The sequence below is a fragment of the Phocoena sinus genome, chromosome 8 (assembly GCF_008692025.1).
Source record: "Phocoena sinus isolate mPhoSin1 chromosome 8, mPhoSin1.pri, whole genome shotgun sequence".
Taxonomy (NCBI): domain Eukaryota; kingdom Metazoa; phylum Chordata; class Mammalia; order Artiodactyla; family Phocoenidae; genus Phocoena; species Phocoena sinus.
In genome coordinates this window covers 39,316,050-39,339,113 of record NC_045770.1, presented here as the reverse complement: position 1 = coordinate 39,339,113, position 23,064 = coordinate 39,316,050, and the positions used below count along the sequence as shown (strand labels likewise).

The following is a 23,064-nucleotide window of genomic DNA, read 5'->3' as shown; positions in this document are numbered from 1 at the left end:
CTTGGCATTGCTTACAGTGGATTCTATGACGACTCCATCCTTGGAGACCCTGAATCTCTAGAATTTGGAGGTGAGACATCAGGAATTTAAAATTTTACATGCTTTGGCTTATAAATCACACTTTGGGAAGCACTACAGAACTTGGGTTTCTATGTTCTAGAAACAAAACAAGCGTTTGATTAAGGCAGCCTGGATGCATCGAGCCATTGGTTTGTTCGTGCAACAGGTGTTCATTGAGAACCACTAACTGTAGTGTGACCTGTCCTAGGTGATGCCGGGCAGTAGCTGTCCCTTTTGTGGACATGCCTATCCACTCTTTTTTTGCCATTTGCTGTTTCCCTTCTGGCAAACTCAGGCCCATTCTTAGGGCCCATCCTAGTCCAAGTAGCAGATGATAAAGACTTTTAAGGCTGTGTTTGGTGGGTGCAGAGAAGAAGGGTCGGGGGGGGGGGAGAGGATTCCCATTGTAATAGAGAAGTAAATTCCTTGGTATTTCAAATCACTGGAGAAGGGAAGGGTTGCTTTTACTGAATTCCTATTATGTGCCCAGCACTTGACATATATTTTCTAATCCTCACTATAAGCCAATGAGCTAGATGTAATGATTCCCATTTTACAGAGGAGGTAGCTGAAGCTTATGTTTTGTTACTCTCCATAGCTAGAAATAGGTGGACCCGGACTAGAGCTCAGGACTTAACTCTAAGACCATGCTCATCCTTCTCTTCCTGGATTCCTCTGTTCCCTCACTATTCTTCCAGCCTCTGTGCTTGTCTGGAACATCCTGGTACCTGCCCTGTCTGGAGTTAAAGACTGTTCCTTGAGGTGTCCCTAAGAGTGCCAAAATTGCTCTGTCACCTCCTTAACTTTCCTAGGGGTGAGTAAAAGACAACTTGGGTCGCTTTATAGAAAGGATGCTGACCTGTAGAGTGAGTACGTAGGTCCAAAATCACAGATGCTGACTGATTCACTCCCTTACTGCTAGTAAAGCTGCATTCAGTTTTTATTGTAAACATACCTTGTTTCTCTTTGGCCCCAGCCTTAGAATCTGTAGCCAAATATACTACAAAATGTTATCGAAGACTTCTTGTTTGTTAAATCTGAAGTCTTTTTCTCAGGCTAACGTGGATAATACGTTCCTGAACAAGCGTCAGATATATTTGATGTAGAAGATTATTCATTTTCTGCATCTGATATAGTGATTATTAATGATTGAGGAAATTAAGGTGAGTGGAGGGGGAAAATTGGCCTAGTAAACTATCACTCGGTATCAATTTGAAAAGTCTAGGCTGGGCCCACCCGATTGAATCAGCAGGTTCTTGAGCCCACAAGCTGTGCCTGTCACTTCCTCAGAAGTCTAGGAGTCTGTAGCATTTGATAGGGGGACCATCTTCTTAAAGCTTCCTCTAGCTTCCATGCCTGGAAACCTTCCTAGCTCTTCTACTTCCCCAGCGTCTGCCTCTTCTGCCTCCTCCTTTTCTGAATTTTCTGTCGTGGGCATCCTCCAAGTAAACTGATCTTCAAAGCTGCATCTCTTTTTTTCTCTGCATTTCTGTCCTTGACTTCTCACCCAGGCTCTTGTCCCTTTTTTCTCTTGCCCAGAGAACAGGAAGCCTGTCAACATCTCTCTCAAACCAGTTCCCCCTCTCAACTCTGCTTCTTCCATCATTGGTTCATCCGTTGGACCAACTGGTTTATAAGTGTTCCAAGAATGATCCATTCTTCCTATGACCCAGGCACAAAATCTGAGTCAACTTGATTACTTTGTTCTTTCTCCCAGGATAGCTGTCTAGTCAATGAAAAGAGTAAAATCTTGCTTCAGAGATTTTGTATCTTCCCTGTATTGGGCATCCTCAAAGATTTGGTATCTACATGGTATCTCTTTCTTCCTTTCTGTCTCCCAACCTCAGTTGTCATTGCTTCCTGTAGCTATGTCCCAGATGGGCTCCCTATGTCCGGGGCTAATGGAGGGTTGCTTGAAATAATAGCGAATGCGCTGAGCACTTATATGCATCGTGCTAAGTATTTTATATTCGTTGCTTTATTCAGTCCGTACAACCACGCTGTGAGGGTTGGTGCAATTTCCCCCATCTTGCAAATGAAGAAACTGAGGTTTAGAGAAGGTAGATGACTTGCCTAAGTGCCCACAGGACTCAACCACTCATTTCTGTTTTGTTCCAGTGGATGCTTGTAACTGTTAAATTCTGCTGCCTCTCAGGATATAGTATGGTATCTAATAGGGGGCAATTAATAAATGTTAGTTTCCTTCCTACTTTCCCTCCTTTTTCTATCCATCGCCTCTCCCCCAGCCTATGCTAAATTCATACAATGCCAGTGGCTCTGAGCTCCACCACTCTTCAAGGCTCTCCTTTCTCCTGCATGCACTCAGTCCTCTCCACCAGGGGCCCGCTGACCTGTTAGGAACGGGGCCGCACAGCAGGAGGTGAGTGGCGGCGAGCAAGCGAAGTTTCATCTGCCGCTTCCCATCGTTCCCCATTGCTCGCATTACCGCCTGAACTATCGCCCAGCCCAGTCCTTGGAAAAATTGTCTTCCAGGAAACCGGTCCCTGGTGCCAAAAGGTTAGGGGACCGCTGCTCTCCACTTTTTCCAAGCATCTCCAGTGCTTTCCTGCTCTGTGGTTGCATATTTTGTTATCTTAAATAAATAAATCCTTGAAGGGCTGGTTAACTGCTGTTTCGTTTCTTTTATGTGTTATCGAGTACTAGGGTATCGGACTTTAAATGTGCTAGGTTTTTGGTAAATAATTGTTAAATTATTGCATTTGGGTTTTATCTTGAGAGCAGAGGTTACTGAACCCTCAGGGATGTATCACAAGAAAAGACTGGAATCAGAGGGGCACACAACCCACCAGGATTGAGTGGAGGGGTAAAACTGCTGGCTGACTAGTTAGCTAATTGCCACAATCCAGGCGGGAATTCCTGAAAGAATTCTGGTCTAGACAGAAGGCAGAGAGGAGAGGAGCACAAGGTAAGAGGTGTGGTATGCCCTGGCTCTCCTATTAACATCTTCCTCAGCAATACTATTACCTGGCCTCTGCTCCTGTAAGCAGCAGAGACAGCTCCTGGAAGCTAGGGAGAGATGTTACATGGTGTGGGTAGGTTTGGGGTCCCCAGATCAAGGCTCTGGAGGTCTGCAATTGAGTATACTGGAGTGGGTGAGGAGTGTTACTCAGTGTAGCCTGGTTTAAGAGGTGGGACAGAATCAGCAACATTCTCCCAGAATTACTTTAATCGCCTCCGCTGGGGCAGGTAACAGCCTAGAGGTTTGTGACCACTGGTTGTAATATCTGAGGTTGTAGAATCTGTTTTGGCCCTTCTGCTAGTCAACGGAGCCCAGAGCAGCAGCTTGTCGCCCAATCCCAGCACATGATAGAAGCACTGGGGCTAGGGGAATGCAAAGAGAAAAGTCTGGCCACTTTTAATCTGGAAATTCCACGTAAGAAGAAAAGAATCCTACACAGAACTGATCTGGACTTTGAGGGCAGGTCGGGAAACCGATTTCGGCCGGAGTTGGCCTGGTGGGAAGGAAGAGAAAGTCAAAGGAAGGAGAAGTGGAGTCTGACATGAATTAAACCTCGGCAGGGACCAAAACAAGGGAGACCGTCGCCCTCCTAACTCTCGGGGAGACACGTCAGCTAGAGCTCGGGGCAATTTCAGCTGGCGATCTCCCGGGCCCCGGGAGGGGCGGCGGAAGCCTGGAGACGGGCTCTAGGGCCCAGCGGCCGGGAGCTGGGCGGGGGTGAAGTGTAGGGTTACAGTGACGATCCCGGACTACCCTCCCCGCGCGGGGAGCGCGGGGCGCGGGGAGCGCGGGCGGCGGCGGGAGCGCACGGGACGCTCTAGGACCCAGCGGCGGTGGTCCGGTTTGGGGCTGGAGGGGAAGCCTTGGCGTGTCTCCTCTTCCCTGTGAATGGGGCTGCTTGTCGGGCTCCGCTTCCCCAGGCTGCCACACGCCATGCCCGGCGCGCTGCCTGGCGGCCGCCTTCCCCAGCCGCGGCACTGAACTAGCCATGATCACCTCATGTGGAGGGCAAAGTTGCGGCGGGGAACTTGTGAGTCTGCAGTGAAAGGTAACCAGTCCCCGCTCCGGGCGCAGGGCGGGCGCCTCCGACTCTCCCGCGCAGAGGACCCGGCCCATCGGTGCTCCCCGCCCCCTGCCGCTCCGGGCCGGGGGCTCCTCTCCGGGAGTTCGGGGCGGAGATCGGCCCGGCTCCGGAACGACTTGGGCAGCCTTTTCGGTGCCGGGGGCCGGGAGTGCTTGCCACCGGAATCTTGATCTCCCTTATCCATATTGCTTTAAAAAAAGAAAAAGAAAGATCAGAACTCTGTTCCCGCGCCACTCTGCAGGCCCCGGAGCCGGCCGGCCGGGTCGCAGCGCCGCGCCTCCCCGCGCCCCCTCGAAGACTGGGAGTCGTTTGGCCGTCGTGGCCCGTGGCCGGGGCTGCAGGCGCGCCCTCGCCTTGGGGCTGGCCTTTCCGGAGGGGCGCTGCCATATGGCCGCCCTCTCCGCGACGCGCCGGCGCGCGGCTCTCCGGCGGCCGAGGGAGGCGGCGGAAGGGGTGGCCGGTGGCCGCTTCCCTGCGCGCGAGACAAAGGCGCGCACGGTGGCCCGCCCGACGCGCCGGACCCCTCCTGTAGCCCCAAAGTCTAGTCTCTGGCGGGTGGGGGCGGAGAAGCGATCGCGCCGCGGACCCCAGTCCTCGCATCGCGTTCTCTGACTGCTGCTTCTTTGTTCTCCCGGGACAAGTTTCTTTGACAGAAACTGGGGAGTTAGATCCAGCTCTCCCTTGCTGTTCGTGTTGCTTCAAAAGAATCTGGTTTCAGGGGGAAAAACATTAAACTTTCCAAGTGGAGATGGCTCTTCTTGGAATGGGACTTTCGTGGCACTTCGGTCGATGACAGCTGGGCAGAGCGGGGCCCGCGCTGTGGCAGGGGCCGGACGTGACCCGTGGGCAGCCGGGCTGGAGGACCGGGCGGCGAAACCGACGAGCGCTGGCTCGCACCCACCTCTAGGGCCTCCGCCGCGGCGACCTTTCCAAGTTTCCCTCTTAGGAGCCCAGGCTGAGAATCCGTCTGCCTGCCTGCAGCTCCCGCTCCTCGCCACGCCCTACTCTCTAGTATCTTGATTGGTGGCTGTAAAGACTTTCCCTTTCCATTTTTGTTCGAAGGGTGTCTGCTTCTTTGGCTTTGGCGTCGGTTTCCTGTCCCCGAGTGGCACATGCTTTGGAAAATGCCCGGCTAGTGTGTGGATCACCTGAACTGAGGCTTCAGTAGACGTGGCCCTGACGATGGGCCTCGGAGCCTTTGAGGTTGGGACCGAACATTTTCTGCCCTCGATCCCCCTCAGTTCTTTTGCCCTGTCCTGATACAGTGCGGACATGGTTGCCCGTTTTCTTCTTCCGAGGCATGTTAGGAGAATCGAGTTTTTGTACTGCTTATAAAGTCCTTAGTGGTGTTGGAGATAGTGGGTCACTAGAGCCATTTATGATGCCGGAAGATGCTTTGGACTACCCCAAACAATAACGTTACTTGCTATAAGCAAATACAACCAGAATAGAGGGATTATTAACAGCTACTATTCCAAAAAATTTCCTTCCTTTCCAGGAAGTGAAAAGTCTGGGCTTGAAATGTTGAATAGTCATTTCTCTCTCTCTGCTTCCAAAACTGGCCAGTGTGTCGCTGCCAAACTAAGATTTCCCCTGGCCGCCCACCACTCCGGGCTGTCCACCACTCCGGGCTGTCCACCACTCCGGCAGTCCACCACTCCTGGACCCGGCAGCTGTCCGTGGACGTCCGACCCAAGTGAAGCATTGGTGTCTCTCTAGCCTGCAAGTTCTTGAAGCACCTAGACCAGTGTGACATTTATCTCCCAGGACGCTGCTCTGATCATCATAGTACATCTACTATAATGCTTTTTATGGAAGCAACGTGGGCACAATCCTTAATACACTTGGAACTGTTCTACAGAGGAGCAAAGGGTTGGAAACCACTGATTTGACCAGAATTAAAAGGAGTAGGGCATAGAGTAGAAGGCTTTAGAGCTGCCTGTCTCTACTCTCCCTGGTGGGGCATGGGGGATGTTTAGTTTCTGGATGGGTATACTTTGCTTTTGTGAGATACATTTTTCAAGATAAATGAGGAAACCCTTGTGAACTCTGCAAGTGGATAGGAGGAGAGAAGGTGCTCTTAACTCCACTCCCACTCCCTTCTTTTTATTAGTATTTTTAGTTTTTATAAAAATGTTTATTTATTTAGCTGCACCGGGTCTTTGTTGCAGGATCCCTGCGTTGGGAGCACAGAGTCAACCACTGGACCACCAGGGAAGTCCCCTCTCCCTTCTTTTTTTTTTTTTTTTTGCGGTACACGGGCCACTCACTGTTGTGGCCTCTCCCGTTGTGGAGCACAGGCTCTGGACGGACGCTCAGGCTCAGCGGCCATGGCTCACGGGCCCAGCCGCTCCGCGGCATATGGTATCTTCCCGGACCGGGGCACGAACCTGTGTCCCCTGCATTGGCAGGCGGACTCTCAACCACTGCGCCACCAGGGAAGCCCTCCCTTCTTTTTAAAATGCACACGAGTCTTGGTCTTTTGGTTCTGTGTGATGGTGGGGGGTGAAGAATACTAATGTACTGAAGGGCATGTGGAGATCAAAGCACTTAAAAATTCATCTGTTCATACAAGCTAATGGAGGACTTTCGGTTTAAATGAGATTTTAAAGTGCTGTTAAGAAAAGCACAGGAGTGCAGAAATGTGAGTGATTTTCTGGGAAGGCACTCTGCTGATTAGACTTGAGAGTGTCTGCCCTTGGCCAGTTCGTCTGGAGGCTTCTGTGGATAGAGCTCTGCTTTTTTTTTTTTTAAGTCAACCCCTGTGGAGAATTGTAGACCCAGGGCCTGGGGGAAAGATGGCCGACCTAATTGAAATTAGATGGCAGTCTGGCTGGTGAGAGTTCTGTTGAAAAGTACAGCCCCTCGGTACCAGTGCTTCATAGCAATTTGTGAAAATGCTTTGAAAATGATAAAGCACTGTATAACGTAAAGCTTTTTAAAGAAAAAAAATAATGAACAACTTAGAAAACAAGGGAATTGCTAGTGAAAATCGTAAAAATCTGATTTTCCAGGCCAATACATTAAAAAGGAAGTGACTTTGTAAGACCCATTAGTAGTCCTGATAAGCAAAATTCTCCCAAAGTAACATCCTCACTCCTTGCAAGTAGCTATCTGCATTTTAAATGCATATGGAAGCTTAGATCAGGAAATTCTCTAGTGTTTTGAATAATTTTTCTCCTCCTATTCTTTCATTAGTTTTGGTAGGTTCTTATGTCCCAGAATTCACTAGGCAATAGAATACTTGAAAAGCAAGGGGTAACTTGGAGGTCAAGTAAGAGGACATAATTATAAGGTTTGTTGGAAATAGTCTGAGGTTGTTGAGGTTTTTATTTGTTTGCTTAATGATTTAAAAAAATTGTTTTATTTTGTTGGTTTGTTTTGTCTTGGAGGGAAGGCAACATTTAAATCTTGGCCATTGTGGGTAGATCCGTACACTACATTTTCTGGAACGGAGGCACGCCTGGGCTTGTGTGTTGGCACCACTCTGAGTTCTTCTCTAACTTGTGAGGCCCTTGGCCTCCATCCTTGTGAAATCTTAGGGTATATTCATTCCAGGCTCTTAGGACCAGACTTCTGGACTCCCAAAGTGTCTCACTCATCAGGCATTTTTTCTCCCTTTATTGGGGGGGCTGGGGGAGTAGCCCTAACGTGTTAGGAAATGTATCCCTGTTAAGCCTCTGGAGAATTGGGTTTAACTTAAAAAGAATAATAAAGTCACATGATCCTACTGTGTGTGTTTAAATCTGTATTTGGGACTTCACTGGCCAGTACTGCAGCTATGTACATCTCTTTTCTTGTTTGTTTTGTTTTTAAGTAAAATGCCTGTAGCTCACTTGTTTGTTTGTTTAACTTTTAGTTTTGAAATGATTATAACTTTACGCGAAGTTGCAAAAATAGTAGAGAGGTCCCTTGTACTCTTCACCCAGTTTCCCCCATTGGTAACATCTCACATAACCAGAGTACAACAGTAGAACCAGGAAATGGACCCTGGTACGACCCAGACCATATTCAGATTTCACCAGTTTTACATGCAAACACTCGGGTTTGTGTGTGTTATCCTCCTGTGCAAAATTTTTTTCACATGTGCAGCTTCCTGTAGCCAGCACCACAATCAAGATGCAGAGTTATTCTATCACCTCAAAGCTCTGCTTTGTGCCACCCCTTTATGGGCACCCTCCCCTTCCCCCCTATTCCATCTCTAAACTGTAGTAACCACTCTGTTCTCCTGTATAATTTTGAGAATATTACATACATAAAATTATGCAGTATGTGGTCTTTATGAGATGAGCTTTTTCACTCAGCATAATACCCTTGAGATCCACCCAGACTATTGCTTTATCACTAGTTTGTTCCTTTTTATTACTGAGTAGTATTCCCTGGTGTGGATAGACCACAGTTTGCTTAAGCATTTGCCCACCGAAAGACACCTGGTTGTTTTCAGTTTTTGGCTCTTACAGTTAAAGATGCTACGAACGTTCATGTACAGGTTTTGATGAGGACAGAGTTTTTGTTTCTTTGGAACGAAAGCCTAGGATTGGGATTGCTGGGTTTTGTATGGTAGGTGTATGTTTAGTTTTTTAAGAAATTGTCAAACTTTTCCAGAGTGTCTACCATTTTACATTCCCACCAGTAATGTTTGAGAGATGCAGTTTCTCTGCATCCTCACCAGCTTTTGTTTATTATTTTAGCTGTCCCAGTAAATTCTTTAATCTCATCATGGTTTTAATTTGCATTCCCTAATGGCTAATGACGTTGGACATCTTTTCACGTGCTTGTTTGCCACCTGTATGTCCTCTGTGGTGAAATGTCTGCTCCTGTCTTGTCATGTTCTAACTGGATTATTATTATTATTTGCCATTGAGCTTTGAGAATTCCTTATGTATTCCAGATATGAGTCCTTTGTCAGATATGTGGCTTGCGTATATTTTTTTTTCAGTATGTAGTCTGTCTTTTCAGTTGCAGGAAAAAAATGTTTAATTTTGCTAATCTCCAATTTATTGAGTTTTTCCTTTTCTGGATTGTGGTTTCGGTGTCACTTCTAAGAACACTTTGCCTAGGTTAATATTCCAAAGATTTTCTATTTTTTAAAAAAATTTCACAGTTTTACATTTTATATTCAAATTGTAGTTCACTTTTACCCTCTTAAGAATGTGTATGTCTTGCTATCCATCTTCTAAACCATCTCTTAGGTGTTGATTGTGCATTTAGTGCTCTGGAAGCACACGGGTGAATCAGGCATAGTTCCCACTCTCCAGAGCTCGCTATTGGTGAGGTGGTATGTGGACATTCCCAGGTGTTAATATTATGATAGAAGAGAAGAGCGTGATGTATTTGGGGGCACAGAGAAGAGAAGCAGCAGGGAGGTCTCACTTTGATCAGGTGGTCAGGGAGGGCTTCCCTGGGCATGTTGCCCAAGCACGGTGGGAAGAAAATGGGTTCTTGCCTTTGATCTAGTTTTTGGATATCTTACTGACATGAATTCTTCAGTGTGGGTTACCCTGGTTCTTGAGCACAGGCTGAAGGACTTTGGGTAAACTGAGTGGTTGAGGACTTCTTTGAACAGCACATGGCATAATAGGTTAAAAAAAAAAAAAAAAGAAAATGCAGTACTTAAAACTGAGTGTGAGTAAGGTTGAATTGATTTAAAGTTAGAATATGTGTCAAAATGAAGAAGGCAGTGGTATTTTGGATTGTTTAGGGTCAGATGGACTTAGTTTGCTTCCTGGCCCTAGTTTGCTTCCTGGCCCTGCCATCTCCTTTCTGTGTGATCTCAGGGAGTGTGACCCGTGCAACTTCATGGAGACAGTGGAGACAGTAATGGTTCTTACCTGGTGGAGTTGCATGCAGGTGAAATGAATCGATGCATATACAGCACTTAGCTCAGTGCTGGCACATTCAAAGCATTCAGTAAATGCCTATTACTATCATTTAGTAGTAACATAGCAGAAAGACAAATGGTTTTATAATGTTATGTGTTTTCTCATGTATCTTTTTCTTTGAGAAACTGGAATCCCAGTTCTTACTCATAGAAGCTTGCCTTTTCACACTTGGGAAAACTGAGCTGTATACCAAATACTGTTTATTTATTTAAAATTTTATTTTATGTCCTTATAGTTAATTTACAATGTAATGTTAATTTCTGCTGTACAGCAAAGTGATTCAGTTATACATATATATATTCTTTTTCATATTCTTTTCCACTATGGTTTATTACAGGATATTGAATATAGTTCCCTGTGCTATACAGTAGGACCTTGTTGTTTACAAATATTATTTATTGATTGAGGTTAGAAGCTAGGATACTCTATTCACGATCTAGTGCTCCTTATAGAATATACCTTTTCCCTACCTCTAAACCAAGAGTTTCTGAGTAAAGAACAATTTTCTCTCCGCCCTGACCACAGGAGGTGGTAGGAGGTGTGTGCTGTCCTGAGCTAGTTCAGAGTTTGGGGTCCTTATTACCCGAGGTACAGTAAGCCAGGGCTGATGTCACTGTGTCCCAGACTTCACTACTGGCAGCTCCCTTTCCTTTCCTTTGATGACCAAGTTGTTTATTTCCCAGAGGAAACGGACTGCGCCTTAGATGTACAGTTGTAGAGCAGTGGTTCTTAAACGTGGGTGGACGTCAGAATCGTCAAGAAGGCTTCTTTAAAACCAGACTGCCGGGCCCCAGCCCCAGACCTTCTGTTTCAGCAGGTCTTGGATGGGGCCTGAGAATTTGCATTTCTAACAAGTTTCCAGGTGATGTTGTCACTGCTGGTTCAGGGACCACACTTGGAGAAGCACCGTTTTAGAGCATCGGCCCCTATAAATTAGACTTAGACTGAGGTACCTTGCTCTTTGGAACTGATTCTGTTCATGTTTAATGGTTGAGATCGAAATAGATTTGATTTCTGAGGTTCTTAGTTGAACAGGAACCTGTATCCTTTCCTCTAATTTGATTTCTGAGGTTCCTAGTTGAACAGTACATGACTGTATCCTTTCCTCTAATCCCTCTTCCATGCCTTCCCTCTTCCCCACCCCGACTTTTCCTTCTCTCGGTTGTCTTTTGATCTCTCAGTGCTTGGAAGACATGCCAGGTTATGGTACATGGTGACCATATACCAGCCATATCGCCTTGGCTAATTCACTTAACTTCTGTAAAATAAATGTGTTTACTAATGCTTATATCCTAAGGTTATAGTGAGGCTTACCTGAGATAATGCCTGTTAAAGGGCCGTATAAGAGGTAAAGCCTGGTGCAAAGTTTGTTTTTTTTATTATTTTGAGCGTCCTTGATTTCCCTTTGGAAGAGTGTCCTTGGATTTGGAGGTAGACTGCCTCTCTTGATGCTGAGTTCCACTGCTGATGGGGGGACTCGGTAAAGATTGCTTAGAAATGTTCAGGGACACTGTGGAGAAGTTACCTGCAGTGGACCGGCGTTTGGGCTAGGGTCTCTGAGGGCTTCCCAAGCTGCAATGTTTTGGAGGCTCATTGATGTGTAGTTGTAATGACCAGAGAAGAGCTCAGGGCTGGAAAAAAGCTTGAGCAGATGCTGCAATGTTAAGAGTCTGCTTCCTCTCAGTGGAGAATTAAAATTCCATGATTTTTTCCTCGCAGCTTAATCTGGCCCCCAGATTTTTCTTTCTTTTTTTTTAAGTTCTAGATCTACACCTTCTATGTTAACCGCTAGCCACATGTGGCCATCTAACTTAATGAAAATTAAATGAAACTAAACATTCAGGTTCTCAGTCATAACTGGCCACGATTCAAGTGCCTAAGAGCCATGTCCATCATTACAGCAAGTTCCAATGGCCAGTGCTATTCTAGAGGGATGCTAGCCCTGTTTCTCTGAAGGCAGCATCATTGGGCTTCATATTGTGGGACCGGGGCACGTTTTTTGTTGTGGTACGCGGGCCTCTCACTGCTGTGGCCTCTCCCGTTGCGGAGCACAGGCTCCGGACGCGCAGGCTCAGCGGCCATGGCTCACGGGCCCAGCCGCTCCGCGGCATGTGGGATCTTCCCGGACCGGGGCACGAACCCGTGTCCCCTGCATCGGCAGGCGGACTCTCAACCACTGCGCCACCAGGGAAGTCCCCGGGGCACGTTTTTGAGTGAAATGTACCACTCTTCCCTTGGAAGTCTGGTGTGACTGATGGGGAGAAAATACCACCGGGATACTGCCCTGTCAGCTTGAACCTCACTTTGCCACTTGGCAATTCGGAGGCTCATTTCCTTTGCAAGGTGGGTCAGCAAGGCATCTGGGCATGGAGTTTATCAAGTTAGCAGGCTGTTATCAAGAGGGTGGGTGGTCTACTCTTTCTAGGGGATATTCGAGGCTTTGGTTCAGTTCATGGGATTCTTCCAGGAATCTGGTCCTTGAGAGAAACAAATGGAAATGTTAGGCTGGATTTAGCCCTGAGACCCCCTTCTCCTGGGGAGGGTCCAGAGGCGCCCTGGACTCCTCCGCCTTGGGTCGGCTGCCCTGTTGAACCAGCCTTTGTCCGTGGGAGGCTGGGGACTCACTCGTCTGGTTTGTGGCGCCAGTTTGGACTTGCTCGGATGCCATTCCGCGCTGCGTCATCCTCACTCTTGCCTCCTTTGAAGGTGTTCTGTAAACTGTCAAGTTCCTTTCCTTACTCCCCGGCATCCAGTCAGTCACCAGGTCCTCGCAGTTGACCCCAGGATGGTTCTTGCATACGTCCCCGCCCTTCACGTGTCTCCACAGCCCAACCAGCCGGACTCCTCATTACCTGGACTCTGTGGGAGCCATGTGACAGGTGTCCCCACTTTGCTGTCTCACACCTCTTCTGATGAACTCTGTCCTCCCTCCCTCCCTCCCTCCCTCCACCCCTCTCAGGACAGGCAGGTCAGGAAAAGGATGACAGATGTCATGTCTTTCAGGCTCACTCTGCCTCCTCAGTGTGAGGTGGGGCGCACACACACCCTGTGGCCCTGTGCCCCGGAGGAAGGAGGCGTCTCCCTTCCAGCTGCTGCTTCTCAGCTGTAAGGCCTGCTTCGGATGGCGTGGCCCAGGAACGGAAACCCTGAGAGCAGGCGTGAGGCAGGCCTTTCCCTTCCTTCCACGAGCTGTGCTCTGAAGGGCTCTGACCACCAAGTTTCCAGTGAGTGAGTCTTGCTATCTGGCAAGTCTGGGGAAAGGAGAGAATGTAAAATTCTCTAGTAAGGCCCTGTTTCCTGAGGAACGGGTCCCTAAAATCACTGCAACTAAGTTGTTCATCCTGGTGATGTGGGAGAAGGTTGAAAGATGTGAGGGTAATTTGTTCACTCATATAAACTCTGTAATTTCTAATCAATCCTCATTTTAGGGATGTTAGGTTTGTTTTCAGTATTGGATATTACAAGCAGGACTTTGTCTTTTACATACTTCTTTGCAAATGTACTAATATATATCTACTATAAATTCCTAGAATGATAACCATAGTATAAGTACATTTTGAATTTTAATAGATATTGCCAAGTTGCCATCCAGAGATGCTATTTTTTTTCCATAAATTCTCCCCAATTCAATTTTGTTAAAATTTTACCATCTGATAGACAAAAGACTGTTATATTTTAAATTTTTGTTTATTATGAGTGATATTTAGCATCGTTTTACATGTTTATAAACTACCTGTATCTGTTTTCCTGAAAACTTTCTATTTATGTTAAACTTTTGCTTATCCATCTATAAAATCTCCTCATACATTAAAGGATGAGCCATTAATTGTCAAAAAAAAGGATGTGAGGGCAGACAAGAGGGAGTGTCTGGAATCTTTTCTGAGGACTGGGGCAAGGAGGAGGAAGGACAGAAACAGAGACTAGGGAATGTGCTTTTTCAGATTTATGGAAACCCGTGGAGGCAGTGGACACTCCTTAGTGCATAGTAGTAAACTCACTGCAGAACACACGTAACCCCACCCTAGTTTCTGAAAGGAGACATGGATTAGTGTTCCTTTATCTGGAAGAGTAAAAGAAAATGTCTTCTGAAATCCCAATAGGCTTCAGTGAAGACACCTGGGAAAGTTCTGTAACCAGCACAAAACAATTTACGCAAACCTTGAAGATAATGGGGGTGTGAGGTTAGAAGCTGGAGGTTTGTAAAAGGACAGAATCCTGTCACACTCACCCTTCCCCATGCTGGTGACTGGCCTGGTAGGTCCAAAATGCATGGCAGCATGAAAAGTGGTGAATAAATTCACTTTAGCTAACTTTTAGATTTGCTCCTGTAAAATACTCATCCAAAAAAAGCAAAGGGTATATCTGAAAAGGTCTACTCTGAAATAGGGATTATCTTGGTCCTGAGTTTGGAGCTAAAATTTCCCCAAATTCTGAAGTTACTTTACCTTCAACTTTCTCCAAAATAAATTCCAGGAATATGGAGTGGAAAATAATGGAAAGAAATACAAATATTTATATTTTAATGGCATTTGTTAACTGTCCAAGATCACACTGTAGTTTAGGACCATAAAATGGGCTCTGCGTAATTAAGTTTGCTCGTAAAGTGAACAGCTTTTGTAGGATTAAATTTAGTAGTTAGGCAGAAATCACAAATATTCTAATTGAACCTACTCTGAATTAGTTTCAGCTTCTCTTAGGATGGTACATGTTGAACATTTGGGGAGCATGACACTTCTTATTTGGGGACAGAATATAAATTAGGCAAAATTTTGGATACAGAAGCTCTCACTGCTCTATAAAAATCTGTTGATTTACTAACTCTGGACTGTGCAAGTCAATACTGAGGTGGAGAATTTGGTGAGGATACAGTAAAAGGATATAGTTCCTCCATTTGACATTTGAGGTCTCTCACGTGCGTGGAACTGAACTCGGTGTGGGGTGTATGTCCTTTGCACCTATGGAATTTATATTCTAAAAGGAATGTAATGTTAGAAAACAGAAGGCAAATGAACTGGTTTATTCCACTCTGAGAAACGAAGGCCAAGAAACGATTAATAACTGCCTTTCAAGTATTCTGTCTTCACTGTGGACTGCGTAAGAGGAAACGTGTTGAAATGACAGATATCGTGACTTCTAGAAGCATGGAAGAGTTCCCTGCCAGGGAGCTTGGGAGGGTATATGGAGGACACAGATGCAACCAGGGAATTACTAGATGTGTGAGTGTGACTTAGTGGAGGACACTCGGTAGAGGTGATGGGAGGTGGGCCTAACGGGCCAGTTGTGATGTGTTCATCTGTGGAGCTGAATGGTTAAGACTCCAGAGCTGGAAACCTGGAGTCACTTCCCACCGGTGCCACTCACTGGCTTTGTCATCTTGGGCAAATTTCTTAACCTCTCTGTTAAGTAGTTTCCTCATATGTTAAATAGTGATAATAGTAACACCTACCTCAAAAGATCATTGTAAGAATTTATGTGTATTATGTGAGTTAAAATATGTAAAGTGTTAGGAACAATATCTGACACATTAAAAGAGTCATGTGTTAGTTATCACCCATGTTCCATTGCTGTGCAACAAGTTGCCTCATCCTACTGGCTTCAAACACTCATTTATTCTGCTTCCAGATTCTGTGGATCTGGACTTCAGACGGGGATGAGGTGGTTTGTTTCTGCTCCAATGTGCTGGGAGGAGGCTGGGGGGGTGACTGGATGGTTTGGGATTGGGTTATCTGGAGGCTCCTTCATTCACCTGTCTGGCGTCAGGGCTGGGATGCACTTGAAGGCTAGGTCCGCAGACTGGAGCCCCTTCAAGTGGCCTTTCCTCACAGCATCAGGCTAGTCAGAATTCTTACGTGGTGGCTCAGAGCTCCAGATGTGAGTATCCCAGGAAACAAGATAGAGATAGAATTAGTGTAAAAATTCACATACATGTTCTATGTGCAAAAGGTACTGGGTGATACACTGGAAAGCCCTATGCTGATGACGTTTCCCATTTCTTAAAGATTTGGACTGTGAGAGCCCTGGACACTTGCTAGGTGGAAGTTGGTCAGCACCCACAGAACAGACCAGAGTCATCAGCACTGCAGAGCAGTTCAGTGATAGCATATGCTCTGGATGGAGTTCCGAAAAAGTCATCTTGTTTAAAACAGTGTTCGAATTGGCAGACTTCTTTTCATTGGCTGTATGTAGCCTTCTAATGCCCTTGACTTAACTTGCAGCCTTAAAGACCTCCATGGCCTTTTGCTTCAGCTCTTTTTCACTAAGAACTGCTCTTAGAGGATTGATCCAAAGACAGCTCAGAACCTTCACATAAATCAGCTGCTTTCTGAGTCTGATAGGGTGGCTAAATCAGTATTGTCCTGGTCTTTTAGTTTTGCTTTTCAAAAATTTCTTTTCCCTTTCTTTTTTCCTGCCCTCCCCCTTTAAAAAATCATGATCATATTTTAAGTCATAATTTAAAGGTCATGATCCTTGGTTTGTCATTTTTGGTCTCTCTGGAGAAAGTGACAGCCAGTCTGAGAACTGGAAGTGGGTAGGAACAGTGCAGGTCTTAGACCTGAAGAATGCCATTTGTTGAAAAGGGACACGGAGCCCTGGAGGACTGGCAGGAAGCTCAGGTGGCTGGAATCGTGACCGACAAGGACCAGATCAGATTCAGTAGGTTCTCCCAGATGAGGGAGGGGAGCCCTTGGAAAACCACCAGGTGGGGCATGTGTCAGGGAGTCATATGAGACGTTCTATGGCGACAGCACGGGTTATGTCTACATTCACCTTTCAATTTTCTCTTTGATTTGAGTGAGTTGTTCTATCTGGGAAGACCAGTGGAAAATTAGTGCTAGTTATACATCATTGTTTGCAAAATCTGCCTTATTTCATCATATAGAAAAAGGATTTAGGAATCTGTGATCTGTTGTTTGCTCATCCATTTAAGAAGTTAAGAAGAAAACAACCCTCAGGCTCTTAATTCTGGTTATCACCTAGAAATCTCCACTAAACTAAACTTAAGCCACATCAGTGTAGCAGTGAAATCTGCTCACATTGATGACCTTTGTGTTGATTCAGACCTGAGATTCAGATCTCCAGAAATGTTACATTATGTTCTGGTCATATTGATTCAGGCCTTTTTTTCAGAGAAATTATTGTAAATCAGTTTTGAAACCCTTGACTTGGAGGAATTAGTCAGTTACTCGCTGTACTGGGCATTAGAGGAAATGTTCTAGTGGGTCTTTGTAGTCAACTGATACATTATACATCTTGAAGCGAGGTCAGCCATTTTTATTCTTTGATTTTTCATTTTATTGGCCAGTTATAAGACTTACTGCTTGGGGATGAAAATAGGTTTTTAGTTGCCACCTGTGTTACGATCCTGAAGGACTAGGTTTTCAGGATCATAGGTAGCAAAGGGTCAGTTTTTTCCTCCATTGACAGTGAAAGGGATGGACTCACTGCAGGAGATGCAGAGAAGAGATTTGGAGTTCACGCCTTGACCTCCATCCTGTTATACCACCGGCGGATTGAAAGAAAAGTCATGGAACACAGGTGCCAAGGAGAGGAGGGTTTTTTGAATCATTTGTAATTCTCAGTACAAAGGACAAATCTGCCTCCCCCCACCCCACCGCGACTCCAAATAACTACCCTATTGTCCTTCTGTCTGAAGGTGGAGCCTCCGGAGCAGCTGAGGGTGTTACAGGTTAGATTCTGGTTCCTGACACCTTCTCCAGGTCCACCTAGGCTCCTGTGTGCCAGGGTGGCCAGACAGGTTAGGAGTTTTGGAGAGCTTTTGGATGGCACCACGTATCCTTTTATTTTGGTTTTTGATAGTAGGACCACAACATTATGCTGGTTTTCTGAGGAATTGTGTGTTGTAAGATGTCCCTTATTCCAAATTCTTGGAAAATTGAAAATGTACTTTCAGTCTTGTTTGTCAGTCAGCTGAATAGTCTGACCTAAACCACTCTAAAAGCCTTCATCTCTGGTTTGCTTGAGCATCTTGCTGCTGTTCCTAAAAGCTCGCTGATTGGATCCTCTCTTGAAAGTGAAGTTTACGGCGATGATTCTTTCTTTTGTTGTTTCGCTTTTATTTTATGTTTTAATTAAAAAAATTTTTTTATATTCTTTTCCATTATGGTTTATTACAGGATAGTGACTATAGTTCCCTGTGCTATACAGTAGGACCTTGTTGTTTGTCCATTCTATGTATAATAGTTTGCATCTGCTAATCCCGAACTCCCACTCCAGCCTTCCCCCATCTCCCCCTTGGCAACCACAAGTCTGTTCTCTATGTCCGTGAGTCTGTTTCTGTTTCGTTAATAAGGTCATTTGTGTCATATTTTAATTCCACACATAAGTGATATCATATGGTATTTGTCTTTCTCTTTCTGATTTACTTCACTTAGTATGATAATCTCTAGGTCCATCCAACGGCCTTGATTCTTGTTCCGTTTCCCCATTCTCATCAAAAGAAGCTAAAATGTATTGAGCACTTACTGTGTGCTGGAACACTGCTCACAGCCCTTGCCATTGTGTCAGTTAAGCTCTGTTAACAGTCCTATGTAGTAGGTCCTATTATCCCCATCTCTTGGTAAGGTAATGGGCACCAAGAAGTTAACTCATTTGCTCCAGTTCACATAGCTAATAAATGGTAGAGCCTGGATTCTTACATTGTTTAAGATACAGATTTGTCAAGACAGAACAAAAAGCATGGCACATCCTTCCTTTCCATTCAGTGGGTATTTTCTCCTCTGTCGTTTTTATTCTTTAAATCTTTCTAACACTCAAGTCTTTTGGCTTGACAGCATCATTCTCTTTTCTCTTCAGTCATCATGTCTTAACATCCTTCCCTTTGTCCAAAGATTGCCTGACTTCCTACCAGGCAAGTTATTACAGTTTCTTTTCTCCCCACCTCCTAATAGCAATCTCGCGGAGGCTTTTTGCCCATCAGATGTCATTGTTGATTTTTATTCCCTTTTATAAGAATTCCTCAAGGGCAAGAAGATGCATTCCCATGCAGGTGTTTTCTAGAGGGGCTGCTCTTCCTCTTCAGATGCGTTTTCTGTAATCAACAGGATCTTTCTTCTGGCAGAGTTCAAGCAGCGCTTTGCATCAAAGGGCCTCTGTACGTCTTCTCTGTATGTCTCGCCAGCTTTTCGGGGCTGTGGGCATCTTCCTTTGCCTGGGCAGGGAGGTAAATCATTTTCAAGTATGACTGGTTTGCAACATTTTTCATCTTAAAATTCTCCTTAAGTTTCACATTTTTTGCTGGAAAAGGCTATAGAACAAAAAACAGTGTTTCTCAAAGTGTGGCTTGTGGAACCCCGGGGGTTTCTGAGACCTAAAAGTTATCTTCTTAGTAATACCAAGACATGCGCCTTTTTCACTGTATTGACGTTTGTACTGATGGTCCAAAAGCAAAAGTGGATAAAACTGCAAGCGGGTCCACATGACTCAAGGCAGTGGCCCCCGACTTTACTAGAAGTCAGGCAGCTTCTCACCAGCACACAATATAAAAAGCCCGTTTCACTTAAGAATGTTCTTGTTGAAGCCGTACAGATGATCAATTCTGTTAAATCTCCGACCTCAAGTACATCTGTTTAGTGTCTTGTGTGACGAAGTGGGAAGTACACATAAAGTACTGCTGCAGCAAACTTAGGAGGAGCCCTTGTGTGACAAGCACTTGAATCGTGACCTTAATAGCAGCTTTTCTCAGTTTTAGTTGAAAGAACATTCGACAAACTATGCTTATTCTGAGTTAGAAATTTGATAGCTGTTTTCTCAAAAGTGAATAAAGGGTGGCTGTTACGTCAAGAAAATCAATGCACAGTATTTGTTACCAATGATAAGACTCAAGCTTTCAAGTGAAATTTAGAATCTTGGAAAACTTGGATTTGCCACCATGAGCTCGACGACTTCCTAATACGTAAAAGACTTTTTGATGGTTGTGATCTGTGTTGTCGTAACAAATGTGATTTTGTCGATATTGCTTACTTGAAATATCTCCATGTATGGAAGATTTTGCATAATTCGGTGAACCATTATTTTCCCAATGACCAATGTATGATGTTAGGAAATCCTGCACTGGTAAAGAAAAGTCCCTTCAAAGTGAAAGATGGACCGGTAGACTTTAACGTAATAGAATATAGAGGAATATCCAAGAAAAGGTTTGTTTTTAAATTTACTTAATTTTTATTGGAGTATAGTTGATTTATAATGTTGTGTTAGTTTCAGTGTATAGCAAAGTGATTCAGTTATATGTATATGTATTATATATATGTGTATATATCTATTCTTTTCCAGATTCTTTTCCCATATAGGTTATTACAAGGTATTGAAATAGTTCCCTGTGCTGTACAGTAAGTCCTTGTTGTTTATCTATTTTATATATAGTAGTGTGTATACGCTACTCCCAATCTCCTAATTTATCCCTCCCCTCCACCTTTCCCCTTTGGTAACCATAGTTTGTTTTCCATGTCTGTGAGTCTGTTTCTGTTTTATAAATAAGTTCATTCATATCACTTTTTTTAGATTCTACATGTAAGTGTTATCAGATGATATTTGTCTTTCTCTGTGTGACTTACTTCATTTAGTATGACTTACTTCTAGGTCCATCCATGTTGCTGCAAAGGGCATCATTTCATTCTTTTTTATGGCTGAGTAGTACTCCATTGTATATGTATACCACATTTCTTTATCCATTCATCTGTTGATGGACATTTAGGTTGCTTCCACGTCTTGGCGATTGTAAATAGTGCTGCAATGAACACTGGGGTGCATGTAGCTTTTCAAATTATGGTTTTCTCCAGATACATGCCCAGTAGTGGGATTGCTGGATCATACGGTAGCTCTATTTTTAGTTTATTAGGGAACCTCCATACTGTTCTCTATATTGGCTGTACCAATTTACATTCCCATCAACAGTGTAGGAGGGCTCCCTTTTCTCCACACCCGCTCCAGCATTTACTGTTTGTAGATTTTTTGATGATGGCCATTCTGACCAGTGTGAGGTGATACCTCACTGTAGTTTTGATTTGTATTTCTCTAATAATTAGTGATGACGAGCATCTTTTCATGTGCTTTTTGGTCATCCTTATGTCTTCTTTGTAGAAGTGTCTATTTATATCTTCTGCCCATTTTTTGATTGGGTTTTTTGTTGTTTTGATATTGAGCTGCATGAGCTGTTTGTATATGTTGGAGATTAATCCCTTGTTGGTTGCTTCGTTTGCAAATATTTTCTCCCATTCTGTGGGGTATCTTTTAGTTTTGTTTATGGTTTGCTTTGCCGAGCAAACGCTTTTAAGTTTAATTAGGTCCCATTTGTTTATTTTTGTGTGACCCAGAGCATGACATTCCTGCTTTTTGTTTAGGAAAAAAGGAGATAATGAAACCTAATTCTCAGAGATGTGAGAATTATCTGAGATAATGTCTGTGTATCATGTCATGCTCAGTAATGTTACTTTCTTTGCCTTCCTTCCCTATAATTAGATAGCTGCTTGTTTTACATGACTTGCTGGCATAGATGGCCCTGTGATTTCTCAGTTTCAGATTTAGAAGTATTTATCATATAATATGGTAGGCAGTTTCCCAGGCTTTTTCTCATCATGCTGAATTAGATATATTTTTTTGTATGATCACTTTTCTATTGTATCTTTATAACAATATTTTAGATGTAGCTGAAATAGTCATATTCCCTTACCAGTCATTTGGGTTAGCTATTATGAAATATAGGGCACTAAAACTATTGACTTCAAATCTGAATTTATTAAAAAGTAACACATTTATGCAAAGGATTTTTCACTTTAAAGGAGTCAATGCAGATTGGTTGGCTGGTTGGTTTTAGGAAAAGTTGTCTCCTTTAATTGTTCATCATTGTTTGGATTCTTCAGATCTAACATGTTTTGGCTTAAAATGTGATTGATTTATAAAGTTTCAGTTTACCACAACTTTTCAGTTCATGTGTTGTATAAGATCTTATATGGCAGAGAAGTACAAGCTTCCCAAACCTGACTCTGCATTCAAATCAACTGTGAAGCATAGCCAAAAACTTCCTTTCTGGTCCGTACTTGTGGCGATCCCGATGTTACAGGTCTGACATGGGGGCTTGGAGGTGACATTTTAACATGATCCATGGGTAACTTTGACACACCACGGGTTTAGGATTCACTGTTAAAGTGGAGACGCCATCATGAAAATAATATGTGGCCAAATGGAAGGGATGGAAAGGTTGGTTTCATCAACTGCCTTGGTGTTCTGGTGATGGGCAGGTGGTGTGTTCTTATTACTCTAAGCTTTTATAAGAAATAACACAAATCTGTCTCACATATACTGGCATTTATGCAGGCATGTATGGAGGGAAGGAAACTTTCCCAGAGCCTTTCCCCATTATCCACAAGCAAGGACATTTCATTGAAACTCCTCTAATATTAATATAAGAAATTAGGCAGGAAAAGATGACTTAGAATTAAGTGTGCACTGCAATCCCGCTCCTGGGTATATATCTGAAAAATACAAAATTACTAATTCCAAAAGATACACGCACCCCAGTGTTTGTAACAGCATTATTTACAATTGCCAAGATATGGAAGCAACCTCAGTGTCCATCAACAGATGAGTGGATAAAGAAGATGTGGTAACTATGTATCTACAGACACATACAATGGAATACTACTCAGCCATAAAAAAGAATGAAATTTTGCCATTTGCAGCAACATGGATGGAATTGGAGGGTATTACGCTAAGTGAAATAAGTCAGACAATGACAAACACTGTATGATATTGCTTGCCTGTGGAATCTAAAAAATACAACAAACTGGTGAATATAACAAAAAAGAAACAGACTCAACAGATATAGAGAACAAACCTAGTAGTTACCAGTGGGGAGAGGGGAGGGGGGAGGGGATTTAGAGGTACAAACTATTAGGTATAAAATAAGGTACAAGGTTATATTGTACAACACCTGGAATATAGCCAATATTTTATAATAACTATAAATGAAGTATAACCTTTACAAATTGTGAATCACTATATTGTATACCTATAACTTATATAATATTGTCCATCAACTATAC

The 23,064-nt window shown here is 44.1% G+C and overlaps 1 protein-coding gene across 3 annotated transcripts in view; it reads left to right on the top strand.

Annotated features, from left to right (window-relative positions):
• Nucleotides 1-23,064, top strand: part of AMOTL1 (angiomotin like 1) — a 137,425-nt gene that overhangs the window by 20,496 nt on the left and 93,865 nt on the right. Inside the window, exon 1 of one of the 3 annotated variants that reach the window (XM_032640082.1) lies at nt 3,758-4,088. The exons of 1 other annotated variant lie outside the window; for it this stretch is intronic. In XM_032640082.1, coding sequence (XP_032495973.1) covers nt 4,040-4,088 — 49 coding nt within the window. In that variant the 5' untranslated portion in view covers nt 3,758-4,039. Of the gene's footprint in view, nt 1-3,757; nt 4,089-23,064 lie in introns of those variants that run through there. One more of the 3 variants, XM_032640081.1, reaches the window with a different exon arrangement.